Consider the following 15947-nt stretch of genomic DNA (forward strand, 5'->3'; position numbering starts at 1 on the left):
AATGTCATATCTGATGGGATGCTATTGAACATAGTTCCTTATGCCTTGGTCTGGTCCTTAAGGATGGAGAGAAATCTGGTGGTTTTTAAAGGAACGGTGGCCTGTAAAAAAGAGGTGTGGGATCTTTATCTCTTGAGATTGTGCTGATGGGTGAAAGCAATCTGGAAGGAATACCCACACACTTTTGACCAATTTAACATGGACTTCTGCAGGGGTGGGTACCTCCTTACAGGGATGTACTCAAATTTAACGTTGACGAAGCCTCACAAGGAAATGCGGGGCCTTCCGGGTGGATGGTTTGATCATAGACTATAGGAACATGATACTTGGTTTTTTCTCAATCAATATGGAACACGGTTGGGCGTATGAAGCGGAAGTGAAAGCCATTTTGAAGGCACTGGTGATTCTACAACTGTTGTAGGGTGGGTAACGTCCAAATCGAATCGACCCTGGAAGCTTTTAAATGAGTTGAAACAAATTGATTATTTAATGCTTGAAGTTCATTGTGCGGGAGTATATCATATTTATAGGGAGGCCAATACTTCAGCGAATTCCTTGGCCAAAGCATGATGCAATCGGGTTATGGACTAGGCGAGACCCCAGGGTCCCACGCCCAGGAGCGCTGGCCTGGGGCGATGAGCAGACCGGGGACTTGGGCCTTCCTCCCGGAGGCCCAACTGGCCCATTAGGATGACTTGGAGGCGCTAAGCCCAACTCCCCCAACTATAAATAGGGGAGGGATACCAAATGTAAGGGACTCTTAGCTCATTTGAGAAATAACAAACTTGAAATTCAGTTACACTCTCTCTTTAAGCGGTTACGCTCTCATTCTCTCTAGGAATCTCACATCACGTTCCTTACACCTTAGGTACTATACCTTATCTCAATGTTCATGATGGAACATTTGGCGCCGTCTGTGGGGAACGGTAGATTTCGATTCCCGGACTACGTGGATTGTGGTTTGGCTGAGTGAAGTTCGATTTTTCGTGCAATTTTCTTTGGTTTTTGATTTCTTAGTCAAATTCTTGATTTGTTGGTGGCACTTGATGGAAGCGCAACGTCGACGAAGCGAACGAAGGATGAAACACACACGTGGGTCGCGTCACGCGTATAGAAGGCGACGCGAGAAGGAGGCGGAGTCTTCAGTCTCCTTGTTGAAACCTTCAGAAGAAAGACCGCCGTCACCTCAGTCGTTGGAAACTCTCAGAGATTGGAGGTGGCTGATTCGCGACATAAGTAGTGGTTTGGAGCAGCAGGACACAGAGGCCCGGGGAGCAAATACAGCGGAAGAGCCTCGGACATTGCAAAGGGAAAACTATTGGAAATCCTCGAGGAAATGGAGAAACTCATCTCCAAAAAGAAAGCTGGCATGCCTGGACATATCGTCTAAATCGGAAATCCTCCGAGAACCGTTAGCAACGCGAATAAGCGGCAAACCGGGAGGCGAGTGATGCGTTTATCACCAGGCCATGGGCCACGTCATAGAGGAATGCCGCACGTTGCAGCGTGAGGTGGGAAAACTGATAGCGGCAAGAAAACCTTCTAGAATACAGGGAGGTAATGCTCTGGTACCTAAAGGAGTGCACACGATCGCCGGAGGATTTGGAGGAGGAGGAATCACCAGTGCAGCTAGAAAGCGGTACGCTAGGGCGGTGAACACGGTAACAGAGGTTTCTTTCGGTTTTTCACATCCAGACATTACCTTTTCATCTGATGACTTCGTTGGAATAAAGCCACATCTAGACGATCCGATTGTAACCCTCCTTCGCGTCAACCAACTTAATGTGCAATGAGTACTTTTGGATCAAGGGAGTTCAGCGGACATCCTTTACGGCGAGGCATTTGATCGGCTCGGTTTGAATGAAGTAGATCTCACTCCTTATGTAGGGACTCTGGTGGGGTTTGCGGGCGAGCAAGTATGGGTGAGAGGCGTCCTTGACCTTGATACCACATTCGGCGAGCGAGAGAATGCTAGGACGCTGAGGGTGAAATACTTAATCCTAGGAACGGAGGGATCTTACAACATGATAATTGGCAGAAACACCTTGAACCGGTCGTGCGCTGTGATTTCAACGACATACTTGGCGGTTAAATATCCTTTGCCGAATGGGCGAGTTGGGAGAGTGGCTGTGGACCAGAAAACTGCGAGGGAGTGCTACTGCAACGCGGTAGACCGGTACGGGAAAAGGAACGCCTCGGTGGGGCACCGATGCAACGAGGTCGATGCACCAGAAGAGAACCTAGATCCAAGGGGTGTCTGACTGCTGATGGGTCGACTGCAAGAGGTCGTAGTTGAGTTCGTGCCAAGGGCACAGAATCAAAGGGCGGACGCCTTAGCGAAATTGGCAAGCACTCGGAAGCCTGGAAATAATCGAAGTGTGATCCAAGAGACGCTCGCCGATCCTAGCATAGAAGAAGAGTTGGTGTCATGGCAGAGGTTCACGGGGGGGTTTGCGCTAGTCACATCGGAGGAAGGTCTCTGGCTAGCAAAGTCCTCAAAGCAGGTTTTTACTGGCCTACAATAAGAAAAGACTGTGCAGAATTCGTGAAAAAATGTGAAAAGTGTCAAGTGTTTGCAGACTTGCCGAGGGCCCCAGCGGAACAGTTGGCCACGATTAGCTCCCCATGGCCTTTCGCCATGTGGGGAGTTGACCTCGTCGGGCCCTTCCCCACCGCAAGGTCACAAATGAAGTTCATCCTCGTAGCGGTGGATTACTTCACCAAATGGGTGGAAGCCGAGCCCCTCTCAAGCATTACTGCAGCCAAGATCGTAAGTTTTTACTGGAAAAGAATCGTATGCCGATTTGGAGTACCAAGGGCGATCGTTTCAGATAATGGGACGCAGTTTGCAAGTAACCAAACAAGAGAATTCTGCGAAGAGATGAGTATTGAGAGAAGGTTCTCTTCAGTGAAACATCCTCAAACTAACGGGAAAGCAAAGTCGGCGAATAAGGTGATCTTGCGGGGTTTGAAGCGCCGGCTCTCGGAGGCGAAGGGAGCTTGATTGGATGAACTCCCGGTTGTAATTTGGTCTTACAATACAACGCAACACTCAACCACTGGGGAAACTCCATTCAGGAAGGCCTATGGGGCGGACGCCATGTTGCCCGTAGAAATAGACAACAATTCTTGGCGAACAGCGCCGCGGTTTGAGGGCGAGAATTCTGCCAACATGGCGGTAGAGTTAGATTTGTTGTCAGAAACACACGATGAGGCTCGCATCAGAGAGGCTGCGATGAAGCAGCGAGCTGCGGCGAAGTATGACTCGAAAGTGCGACCGAGGGTGATGCAGGAGGGGGACCTGGTGCTAAAAAAATGAACTATGAGCACTGGGAATAAGTTGAGTCCAATCTGGGAAGGCCCCTACAGAATTTTGAAGGCCTTAGGGAAGGGGGCTTATCACCTGGAGATCTTGGACGGAAGGCGAGTGCCACGTTCCTGGAACGCGGCGAGCCTGAAATACTATTACAGCTAAAGGATTGACAAGGAGCTGGTTTCGGCGCGAGGATGATCAGCTAGGCGCGTCTCGCGAAGATTGAAGGTGTAAAAACAAAGACATGCTATTGTTCTCCATTTCGAGAATTTGTTGGCCAAAGGGCCTAAATGGTAAAAAAAAAAGACACGTTCTTATTCTCTATCTCGGGAGTTTGTGGACTATCACGTCTGATTGAAAATACAAAAATTGTATCCAGCAATTTCAATCACACTGAATTGCGGCGAGAGCTAGTGGGAAAAAATCCCTGAAGGTGGCGATCCCAACACAACCTTGAAGTCTGGGGATCGCGCTGGAAAAGCCGATGCAGCTCGCCGTCACTCGTCAACGATGTGTGCGGATAAGCTTCTTATCCCAAAAATCCCCCCGAAATATGGGCGCGCGAACATAACTAGGCATAAGTCTGGGTTAACCTATATGGCCATTGGGTCCCTAGCAACAATAAGTCCTCGCCGGGGCAAAACCGGCGAGGCCACACCTGCTCTTACGAGAAATATTGGTGTGACGAAAGCCTTAGTTCAAAAATTGAGCAGAAGTCCTAGTTAAACAAGGCACACCATCAATGTTGTCAGACGTAATTCAGGAACAAGGGAACTATGGGGGGCGTTGAGAGAAAAGAAAACTCCGGAAAAGCGCTAAAACAAACACAAAACGTAAAGAAATAAAGTTGAATCGATCAAACTTGAAAGTAAAATACAAACAAAGAGTTTTAAACGAAATTAAAAGGTGCGAAACGTTACAATAACTTCAAACAAGTTAACATTACATTTTTCTCTCTTATTCCACAGCGTCTCCAAGGTCAACGTGAGCGACTTCCGGTGGATCTTCTCGACCCACCAGTCCGGCAAGGGTAATCCTTTTGAAAACTCCCAGGGGTTCAAGGTTGACATTTGGATAGAGGTGCTTGACCTAGGCTTTACAAATTAGGAAGCCGCGGATACGCTCGTTGGCTGTCGCGAAAGCAGCTTCTCTCCTTATCTGCTCTTCCAGGGAGATGGCCTGGGAATCCTTCTCGGCCAAGAGTTTGCATTTCGATTCCAAATCTGACCGAGCCTCAGCAAGTAACTCACCTTTGGTCGCCAGCCCTTCGCGCAGATCAGCAATCTCCTTATCTTTAGCAGCAAGGTTTCCCTCCTGAGAAGCAATAATGGCCTCCTTGGCGCTAAGGTCCTTACGGAGTCCCTCAACCTGGTTCTCAAGTTCCTTCTCCTTCTTGTCCGCCGCTACCTGTGCAAGCTTCGCTTCCGCGAGTTTTTTCTGCATCTTCTTTGTCTTATCCACCTCAGTGGCTAACTGGGTGGACAACTTGGAGCAGGTCTCGTTGGCTTGAAGGTTGATGGAATGCAGCCTTTCCACCTCTTGGCGGAGCCCCGCAATCCCGGTGAGGGGCCAAGCCTGCCAAGCCACCTGGGCGAACAGACAACCGGTGCGAAGAAGACTTGACACAGCTTCTTGGGCAACCTCCTGCGGGTTTTGGCTGGAAACTTCCCTCAATTTCTCAAGGTAAGGGTGTGAAAGTAGGAAGGAGAAGGGATCGGCGGAAGAGCTGCTGGAGGGGTCCTTTGGGCGGCCCGAGGGAAGTTCCTTTTCCTCGCCGCCAACCTTAGGGGGTGGTGAATCGTGAGTAGTCTGGACGGGTGGAGGAGACGGCAGGCGGTCAGAGGACGGAGGCGGCTGGTTCGCCATGGAGGTCAAGGGGCAAGAGGTATCCACAACAGGGGGAGTGTTCGCCTCGCCATGACGATCGGGCACCAAGGAGTCACGTGTGCTATCCAAGACAGCCGGGGCGGACGCGATGGGTCCCTCGCCCGCGTCAATTAGAGGTGCGACTTGGGAGCCTGTCTCACCCAGTTTCTTTTTCTGGGGTGAGCCCTCGCCCATCGACGAGCTTCGCCTTTTCTCTCCAACTTGGGCCGGAGAAGGTGCCTTAACGTTCCCGGAGAAGAAGGCCTCCAGCAGTTCGGAAGTAGAAAACTTCATGTTCCCTGAAAAACAAAGGAAAGAGTCATCAGAAGCGAAGAAGATTAAGAGGAAGGTGTGAAGAAGGCGGTAAAAGGAAAAACCTAATCGAGGAAACAGTTTGGATCTTGGGGAAGCGCCAAGCAGGTCAGCGCAACTGAAAAGAGGAAGTTGGGATAAGACACCAATGGCGGAATTCTCTCTAGAGGAGGAACGCGTTTCGAGAGAATTAGACGTGGTTTTGGGACATTGTGTCCAATAAAAACGGAAAAGAGCCTTCCCATCCTTCTGTGTAAACGACGTGGGGTAAGCAGGGTGGACGATGACCCGGAAGTACCGGCGGGCCAGGCAAGATTCAGAGCCAACCTTGTAAGGGGCAAATCGTTCGCGGCCCGCCGGGGCACCAGAATGACCCAACCATGGGTCTCCAGAGATCGGGGATCTGCTTCGAAGAAAAACGAAAAGAGGGCAAGGGAAGGTACCACATCAACGCTGCGGTAGAGAATTTTAAAGCACTTTAGATAGGCCTAGGAGCAAGGGTGAAGTTGGCAAGGAGAAACGTTAATGTCACACAACACTTGGGTGAGAAAGGGTGAAAAGGAAGTTTAACACCAAGATCAAGAAACAAGTATTCGTATACAAAGAAGAAGTGGGAATACTTGGGGTCATTAAACACACGGTGTTGCCAAGGGCGATCGTGCTCTTGGCAGCCGGTAGTGCGAAGGAGGCCCTCTAATAGCGGAGAACAGCAAAGCCCACCAGCCCTGTGGGCAAGGTCAGAAAGGGATTCGCTGGTAGAAAGCTCTGATGGTTGGTCAAGAACTCCCTCATCAGAAGCCTCGGAGATGGGGGAAGGGAGAGTGGCAAAGGTTGCCAAGCGATGGGATTTGATCTCCTCTACGGAGGAAAGGGCCCCTGCGGAAGGCATCGTAAAAATAGAAGGAGAAAGAGAGGATAAGAAATTAACTAGGAAAGGACTGTGAGAAGAGGAGCAAGAGGGGCCGGAGCTTTAAGTTCGCAAGATCGGCAAAGGGAACCAGTGTGAGAGTCAGGAATGAATATGGGAACAGTTGATGGAAAGAGGTGAATGATGGAAGGGGAAAGGATTTAAAGGCCGGGGAGAGTAGCGGTTGGGGAATCGTGCCTTGTCGTGGTAAGATAAAATGATTACTCAAGGGAGTGGGCACGAGTTTCGGGAAGAGGAAAAACAATGCATTAAACGAAAGGTTACAACAGTTGAAGCTTATTGGTTTGAATTCAAATTGTCAGGCTCTACTGTGATTCGAAAGGACGTTCCAAAGATAGCGGTTGAGATTTCTCGGATTCGCTGACTTTTGTATCACTTTAGGGTGCAACGCGTGGCGAAGGCTCGACACATGTCAAGGGGTCACGATTCAAGACACATGCATGACTATGGCAGGGTTGGCGGACCGAGCGTCACCGCCACAAACTTGCCTGTGGACTTGGTCCGCCAAGGGAGCGTGACAAGACTTTCGAAATGTAAATTTTTAAGCTTTAAATTACCAAGCCATGTTGGCAATTGTTCTTTGTTTTCAGACCTTTTTTTTTTAGCACTAGTTAGCTTCTTATGGCCATCGCCTTGTTTCTTCTGTTTAAAAGACAGACTTAGCTCTCATGCTTCAAGCTCGGTGTCTTGTGGACTTGTGGACTGGGCGAGACCCCAGGGTCCCTCGCCCAGGAGCGCTAACCTGGGGCGATGAGCAGACCGGGGACTTGGGCCTTCCTCCCGGAGGCCCAACTGGCCCATTAGGATGACTTGGAGGCGCTAAGCTCAACTCCCCCAACTATAAATAGGGAAGGGATACCAAATGTAAGGGACTCTTAGCTCATTTGAGAAATAACAAACTTGAAATTCAGTTACACTCTCTCTTTAAGCGGTTACGCTCTCATTCTCTCTAGGAATCTCACATCACGTTCCTTACACCTTAGGTACTATACCTTATCTCAATGTTCATGATGGAACATGTTACGAATTTATGGTGGCATTCAAATGGCGTTCGGTAAGTTTGTCTTTTTGTTTGCACGTATCTCTGGCTTCTGGCTTAATGGTGGAGCTCCCAGCACCGTGTCCTTTTATGTGGGTCTTTGGTGATGGTTTTTTGTTTCTACTGGTTGCATATGTGCTATTCTGTTTTCTCTTACTTCTTTGTATAGTTTTTCTCTGTTTTCTTACTTAGAGGTTTTGGGTAGCTTAACCCTGCCTTGTTTCGCTCCCGGTACTGTTGTTGTATGTTTTTTTTCCCAACTTATTAATATAATTCTTATTTTCCTCTAAAAAACCAACTAGTAATTAATAAGTAATAAAGTTAATATTTTTTAAAATAAAAAATTTATATTTATTTATTAATTAATATTTATTATAAATTATATAAAATATAAATATTGAAATTAATTTTGGGCATTCCTTGCCCCTCGGGCATACTGGACGTTTGCTCAATTTCCTACAGACTTTCCCTACCCAGATGTGAATCAGATGGAAGACATCTTTCAGAGGCTCTCTATGCCCATACAAGTAAACTTGGCAGAAATGTCGGAAGAATTTCAGGTGGGCACTGCTTTACAATCAACCTGAAGAGCAATTGGTATCAACTACTGAAGCCACTACTTCGGGAATACTTCCGGAGTGAGGATTCAAGAAATCTCAGAAGAAGAGAACGAGGAGCCAACCGACAATGTTTTTATCAATCCTGCATCTCAACTCATTCAAATCTTCAAATAACATAAGGACTACATGGATCAAAGGTTGTCCACCATCTTAGAAACTTTGGAGCTGATTCTGAAGAAGCTTGGCTAAAGCCATTTCTCTTAATCCCTTAACTCTTTATTTACTTTTATGCACACACTTCTTTAATTTTACTATCTAACAATTTGACTTGGTTGTCATGTTTTTGGCTTATGTGCATCTTATTGTCTATCATTGTTATTTTCCATGTCATCATTTCTTGCTAATTACTGCTTACTATCGTTTAATCTATGCGATGCTTTTTGATAATGCCAAAGGGAAAGAGTAAGAGAAAAAACAAATGTTTTTGGTAGAATATTTAAATGATTTTGGGATGTTTTTGAAAATCATAAGAGTTTTAAGGAGAAGTTGAAAAAGTGTTTTATGAAAGATGTATTTATATGACATACGCTTTGAAATGTCTTAAAAATAAAGTTCTTCCACTTCATATAAAAAGAGATAACAAATGTTTATGAAATTTTATTTAATTCTCTTTTGAAAAAGACGTTCTTTATGTGCAAACGATAGGGGGAGCACATAAGTAGAAAACTCAGGGGGCGTATTCTATCTCTTTTCAAAAATTTGATCTTATCCTTGTTGTTTTTCTCTTTAAAATTGTCATCATCAAAAAAGGGGAGATTTTTAAGTTCAAATGCTTGATACATTGTTTGTCAAAGCTACAAGACAGTCTGAACTAGCAATGAAAAGTCAAATCTACTACATCGTCTGCTAGAAGAGAAGACTACACTTAGTGAAGAAATTCATTGTCTATCTCAAAGATGACCAATGGAAACAATGTCTAAAGAAAAAGCGTCATGTTCAAATAGAAGATATCTCTGTGACATTCTTGAGAAGAAAGTCAAGTGCAAAGAATCATGTGATACTCTACAAAGAACATTGATCAAGGAAACAAGTACAATGCTTTTGCTATCAAAGTTTCCCCTTTCTCTACTCAAATGAATGTAATAAAGTTTATCGTCTACGCCTATAGTGGTCTACCTTAATCTGACAAAGCTTCATCTGAACAAATCCATTTCATAAGAAGAAGCCACAAGCATTTGATCAAAGGTTATCGTCTAGTTCCAAATCACCAATAGAAAGAAGGAAAGAAGAATGATCAAATCAGAAAGATCGTTTGAAGAAAAGGAAGAACGATGAAGCATAAATGATCATCTAAATGAAAGACGTTTATCATGAAATGAAAGCTGCACGATCTAACGAATGAACCTTACGCTCAAATTGAAAAAGAATTCAGAATAGCTTCTTGAATAAGTCTTGAAAGACAAGATAACATGTTCTAACAAAGTACAATGTACAAAGTGAAAGTATAATGGTGTCACTATCGAATTAGCATATCTTCACACCCACGGATAGAAGTTCTGACCTATGCTACCTACTAGATAATAGACTACATCTTTCTGGCAAAAGATCCTCATCAAATAGTACTATGCATTTAATGGATATGACACAAGTATACAAAGTACTGTTTAATCCAACGGATAGAAGTCATGTGAAGAACACACTCCAACGACTATCTTCAATCTCACAGAAGATTTAGAAGTATAAAGTGAAGATCTGAAGACATTGCGAAGTAGCTTTTCGGCTCACTATTCAGAAAAGATCATCATCATCGTATGCTTCCACACAGAGAGAAGATTTTCTTAAGAGTCAAACCTTTAACCTAATCTATCATGTAATAGAACATAGAGCATATTCTTAGAGTCAAATCTCATCCCCAATAATTTATGATTCATGAACTGAAATGTTTCTACTTTCACTCTTGGAAGATGAGAATCTTGTAGAAGTAAAGAATCTTGTAAAATATTTTTATAAGATTGTTTGAGGAGCAGTCTGAATAATACTTTGTAAGGAGAAGTCCTAAGAATACTTGTTAATGCCTGAAGAGGCAGTGGCAAAAGAATACTTAAAAATGCCTGAAGAGGCAGTGGTAAAAGAATACTTAACAATGCCTGAAGAGGCAGTGGCAAAAGAATACTTTCTTTTCCTGAAGAGGCAGTGGTAAAAGAATAACAATGCCTAAAGAGGCATAGACAACAATACTTGTAAGGAGAAGTCCTTGATACTGACACTACTAGAAAAAAGACTTTTCACATCATAGTTTTCACATCGGTTAATCAATTACCTGATGTAAAAGATAACGCGGTGGCAATATTGAAATTTTAGTGAACTTTTATGATAGTTTTCACATCGGTTGGGAATATGTCTGATGTGAAAAGTAATTAGTAAACATTATTTACAACGGTTGTTAGAATAAGCGATGTGAAAGCTAAATGCGGTGGCATTTTTGAAATTTTAATGAAGTACTTTTCACATCGGTTATATTACAACCGTTGGGAAAAGTACATCTTTCTTTAGTTTTCACAACGGTTATATTACAACCGTTGGGAAAAGTCCCTCTGTACTTTAGTTTTCACATCGGTTATATAACAACCGTTGGGAACGGAGGAGTCAAGACCTTCGGTGGTGGCGCTAATCAAACAAACTTCATCTTCCTCTCTGTACCCATCAAAACCCTAATCTTCGGTGGTGGCGCTGTGTTCCTCTCGGCAGAGCTTCGCTCACTCAATCACTCACTTCAGAGACCCGTTCGCTCGCACCTGCAGGGACCCGTTCGCTTGTACCTGTAGGTTCCTTCTTCCCTTGGTTCTTCCGTTCGCTCGTACCTGCAGGTTCCTACTTCTTCTCCTCCTCTGTTATCTTGTTTCCTCATTTCGATCAATTAGGGTTTTTTGTCAAATCACTCTAGTTACAATTTCTGATAACAAATTGTTTTTTCTCAGAAACTAAATCAATTTCTAGCTCGTTCACATGTACGCTTGATTTGCATTTGCAGGAAGTGACAAGGTAATCAATTTTTGTTTCGTTCCTGCTCTGGTTCAGTTTCTGTTCCTGCTTTGAATCGATTTTGGACTGAGTTTCTGTTCCTGCTCTTGTTCAGTTTCCGTTCTTGCTTTGAATCGACGCTGCTCCTGCTGTGACCTGCCGCTGCTCTTTCTCTGTGGCTCCTTGCTTTTTCCGCAGTGTATTTTCTGCCCAGAAGATACATGTATGACTTGAGCTTCTCTATTTCTCTTTAATGAAGCAGGTATGTCATCGTGACTTGAAGTGGTAAAATACATTGTTGGATGGTAGTCCAGCTCCTCGTTTGGAAATTTCTGGTTTTGGTTATTCAAATTCAAAAGGTAGTCTTCATTTACTGCTTTTTAATTTCTTATTTGTTGAGACCTTCAGATATGTAGTATCATCAATATCTTTGATTCTTTACTGTAATTCGCTTTTGTTTTGACAGTTATTACATGCCTAGCTTTCTTATTCGCTGTTGCGTTCTATGAGTTTGATTTTTGAAAATTTTCTTTTAGAGTTGGTCAGTGTTTGTGCCTAGCAGAGAAAGTTTGATTGGTGTTAGCAAAATGACCCTTATACGGTTGGAGAACGTTGTTATGTGCTTCATTTTCTCCCCACACTCGCAGACATTTGCAGCGCTATGACAGAGGGTGTCGCGGTCGCCAAGTTGTGGAGGATGAGGTCCGTTTCTCTTTCTGCTATGTGATTTCTTATTCTTGGGGGATTCTTATACATGGTTTTTCTTTGGTCAACTCTTATATTTGGTTAAAGTTTGGATTTTTACTTGTTGGGTTTTCTCAAAATGACTTGTTTCCCTTTGATTCGGTTATGGTATAATTGGATTTGGAGGGGAAAACCTATCTTAAAATGTTAGTAGAGAGCTTCCAATGTTAGTAGTCTCTTTAAATAGCATGGCTAAAATTGGTTGTTTTGCTAATATTTTGGTATTCAATTTTCTAATTAAGTTTGTAGAAGTAAGATATAGGTGAGTTGTGGGGTGGGGGAGGGTAAACAACACACCTATTTTTAGTCTTTAATCTGTGAGGATAATATGTTTCATATTCTTTAATTATCTTCACTATGTTTCTAAAGCTCTTTGTTAATAGTGGAGTTCTTTGTGAATTTTATGGTTCTATCTATGGTATTTCATGATTGGTTAGCTCCTCTAGTATCAGACCTACTAATGGCGCCACAAATTTCAGGTAGAAACATTGATTTTGGCTTTTGGGTAAGGTCAAAGACTTGCCCAAGGGATTGGAAAGAGAAAATAGAATAATTCAAACAATTGTGAGGGAGCTCTTATTTGCATTGGGACGTATGATTTTCATGATCACATGCAAATTGGGAGAGGTTCCTTAAAAGGGGTGATTTTTAAGTATAAGGCAATTTCAGATTCCTAACTAATTTATGGAAAGAATAAATGGATAGAGATTGGCGACATTAGGATGCTGTAACCAATAGGTAGAATAGTTGTCATTAGACGGTGTTGAATAAAATGTTGGTGGGATGAGGTGCTGCCATGGAAGAGGAGGCGATCAGTAGTGGAAGGACAGAAATCGTGCTTGCTCTGGATAGAACTCACTGAAGATATCACCTGCAATGGCCATTCTTTATTTATCGGTTAGTCTTATTCTTGCATTCCTCCATTACCTCATTTTGGAATTTCATCATTTCTCATATTTTAATGACACATAAACATGTAGCCTTGTTCACAGTCCATTCTATATATTCGTTTTACCCTTTTAGCCTAGTTTTTCTTCCTAATCATTATATGCAAAAATGTATGTGTTTTTTTAACTTCGCTTACTGGAAAAGCTATGGATAACATTTTTCGTGATTTAGTTGTTGATCTTGGTGTTATTTCTCTCTTGATTGTTTTGTTGATTCTTAGAATTATTGCTATTGTGCTTACCTCAAATTTGGTTCCAGACAGTTTTTCTACTATGGTTCCTTTCCTTGCTGTTCTTGTGTCTTGGTTCACGCGCGCGCGTGTGTATGAGAGAGACAAATGAAGAATATTGTTACACAGTAAGTGTATATTTTATGTCGCTTTTGTTATATATTATTGTGTCCTTTTACACTAAAATGTATAACTTACTTCGATGATTGTTTTTTATATAGAGCTATGGCGGTTTATCAATTGGCTGAGGGTAGTAAAAAAAGGACTCAATGGCTTCGTCCCAATGTAAGTGTAGTGTAGATTATGGTTGCTTCTTGATGTTGCTGTTTATACTACTTATCACTGGCTGTAATATGTACTGTTTAGATATATATTCAGTGTATAAAAATCTATTCATTTGTAGGCAAGGTTGCAGCCTAATGGGAATGATTGTGGATATTATGTGATGAAGAATATGGTTGACATTGTCTCTACCAGTATTACTAAGTCTTGGATGGAGGTATTGCAAATGTATGTCTCCCAATTTGTCTCATTGTTTGAGTTTTAATCAAAATGTTACAAAATAGGTATTTTAACCTATTCTACAAATTGTAGGTATTCAATGATCCAACGGCATTAACAGAACAAGAGTTGTATGATTTGCGAAACAGTTGGGCAACTTGCTTTCTTGACTTGTATAAACCTTAGAATTTATTTGGTATGTATTTAAAGTTTGTGCCTAAACAGTCTGAATTAAAGTTTGGGCAACTTGTTTTTTACATTATAACATGGATTGTTGATCTCTGTATTTATTGCATCTGTTTATAGGGTTCAAAGTTGCTCACCTCCGCTGCTCTCCTAATTTATGCTTATGGTGCTGGTGGCTTTCCTGCTTGGGGCATTAATTTGCTGAACTGTAGCTGTTTTGCTGAATTGTTGCTGTGTTGTTGTTTAACTATTTTGTCCTAATTTCATGAACTGTTGCTGTTTAACTACATTTAAAGAACTAGAATTGCTGAATTGTTCTAGTTCTTTTAGGCTATTATGTTTTTTTTTTGCCCTTGGATGTTTAACTCACTTGAGAGAGTGTGTTCTCAAGATCTCTTTTTATTTTAATAAATTTTCATTAAAAAAATATGTATATTCAAGTCAAATTCGTGTTATAAAAAAAAATGGTTGAGCATTCACATCGGTTTTTAGTCTAACCGATGTGAAAAGTATACTTTTCACATCGGTTTGTTGTCTAACCGATGTGAAAAGTATACACATTTCACATCGGTTTTTTGTCTAACCGATGTGAAAAGTATACATTTCACATCGGTTGGCTGACTGAACCGATGTGAAAAGTGTACATTTCACATCAGTTGGCTGACTTAACCGATGTAAAAAGTGTACATTTCACATCAGTTGGTTGACTTAACCTATACCTTTCGCATCGGTTATAAACCCGATGTGAAAAGGTTAGGAGATACCACATCAACATTGTTTACATCGGATAAAAACCGATGTTAAAACTCAAAAATACCCGATGTGAAAACTAGTTTTTCTAGTAGTGTGATATAGTGAAATCTTAGTATAGCCAAGGACTGGATGTAGCCCTATCATTCTGGGGGTGAACCAGGATAAAAACGATGGTGTTCCTTGATTCCTTCTCTATCCTCACTTATCCGTTGCAACAAACGACACCAACTTAAGCAATAACTCTTTTAATCGTTTGGAAATCTAAGTAAATGGATGGATGATACAATTCAAACCCCCCTTTCTTGTGCTAATTCTGATCATCTCAATTAAATCTCAAACATGTGCCTCATTATAAGGTTATACTTCAATTCAACCTGATCCCCGATAAAAAAATAAAATAAAAATTGGATGTAAGTCTACTACGACGTTGCATATCTTCAATTGATGTGGGTGTGTTGACACTGTAATGGGGGAGAACATATTCGTTGAAAAAATATGGGAAACCGAACTGTGAAAATCTGAGAATTGGGGAGGAAGCAGGCACATGAGTAATTTTTAGAGTGTTTTAATCTCACCCGTTCATTTTGGTCTAAAGGTTGAGAATTCTTCCTTTCACTTTCACACACACACACATATACATATATATATATAGTGAGAGAGAGAGAGTTGAGGCTAAAGGGGAAACCCAACCACTAGATAAAATTGAAAGAGGAAGAGAGGAGACACTCATATTCATTGTAACCACTTAGGATAATTACAAGGGGTTTCTAGCATCCACCATCTGCTTGTAAACATTGTTACTAAATTATTGTGAATAATGTATGATAATAGACTTAATCGCACTTTTGGTTCCCCACAAAAGCGATATGTGTCATTAAGGTTTCTAAACTTTAAAAATCTCATTATGCATCTCGAACGTTAACCTCCATTGACAACTTTGGTCCCTCCTTACTTTTCCATCAAAAAATTAACGTTTTTTTTTATGATGTGGCTTTTTTCTTAAATATTTGTAAGAAGAAAAAAACATTTAATTGATACAAAACTGGTAGTTAATTTTTGGGCAACTACGATTACGTTAGTGATATTTTATTCAAATTACAAGCTATTTCACAATGAGTTATGATTCAATTTCTTTTATAATTCATTTTCACCTTTTTATTGTTTTTATCTCTATCTATTGTTCATATCACTTAATTCTCTCTTTTCTATTTTTATATCTCTATAAAAGTGTGAGGTCGGAAGGTGTAATGAAAGCATAAGGTGGAGCCAAGCCCCAAGCAAAGTGAAAAAACTACACCCCGGTAGATCCTTGCGAGGAAGAACCCTCTTGAGCATCCAAGGAGAGGAACTTATGGCCCTCGCCACACTGGAATCAAACCAGTGAGACTCAAAGGGGAACCAAGCCAATAGGAGCCAAGCTGTGATGCATGGGTACGGCCAAAACAGCCGCGTACCCGGTACGCATACGCTGTGGGTACGCATACGGTACGTACCCGTTCCAAAAAAAAAAATTGGTTACGAGCCAAAACGACGACGTTTTGCCTTTT

The 15947-nt window shown here is 42.1% G+C and overlaps 1 protein-coding gene across 2 annotated transcripts; it reads left to right on the plus strand.

Moving 5' to 3' along the window:
- The first annotated feature begins 12067 nt into the window (after window positions 1-12067).
- LOC130735254 (uncharacterized) lies at window positions 12068-14037 on the plus strand. Of its 2 annotated transcripts, none has more exons than XM_057587327.1 (6): window positions 12068-12680; window positions 12990-13088; window positions 13182-13245; window positions 13364-13459; window positions 13555-13657; window positions 13768-14037. In XM_057587327.1, the coding sequence occupies exons 2-5, from the start codon at window positions 13069-13071 to the stop codon at window positions 13645-13647; spliced, it is 273 nt and encodes a 90-aa protein (XP_057443310.1). In that variant the 5' UTR covers window positions 12068-12680; window positions 12990-13068; the 3' UTR covers window positions 13648-13657; window positions 13768-14037. The 2 variants fall into 2 exon arrangements, with proteins under 2 accessions (XP_057443310.1, XP_057443311.1); XM_057587328.1 differs by having other exon boundaries at window positions 12994-13088.
- Window positions 14038-15947: the final 1910 nt, after the last annotated feature.

Source organism: Lotus japonicus, chromosome 2, assembly GCF_012489685.1.
Source record: "Lotus japonicus ecotype B-129 chromosome 2, LjGifu_v1.2".
Taxonomy (NCBI): Eukaryota; Viridiplantae; Streptophyta; class Magnoliopsida; order Fabales; family Fabaceae; genus Lotus; species Lotus japonicus.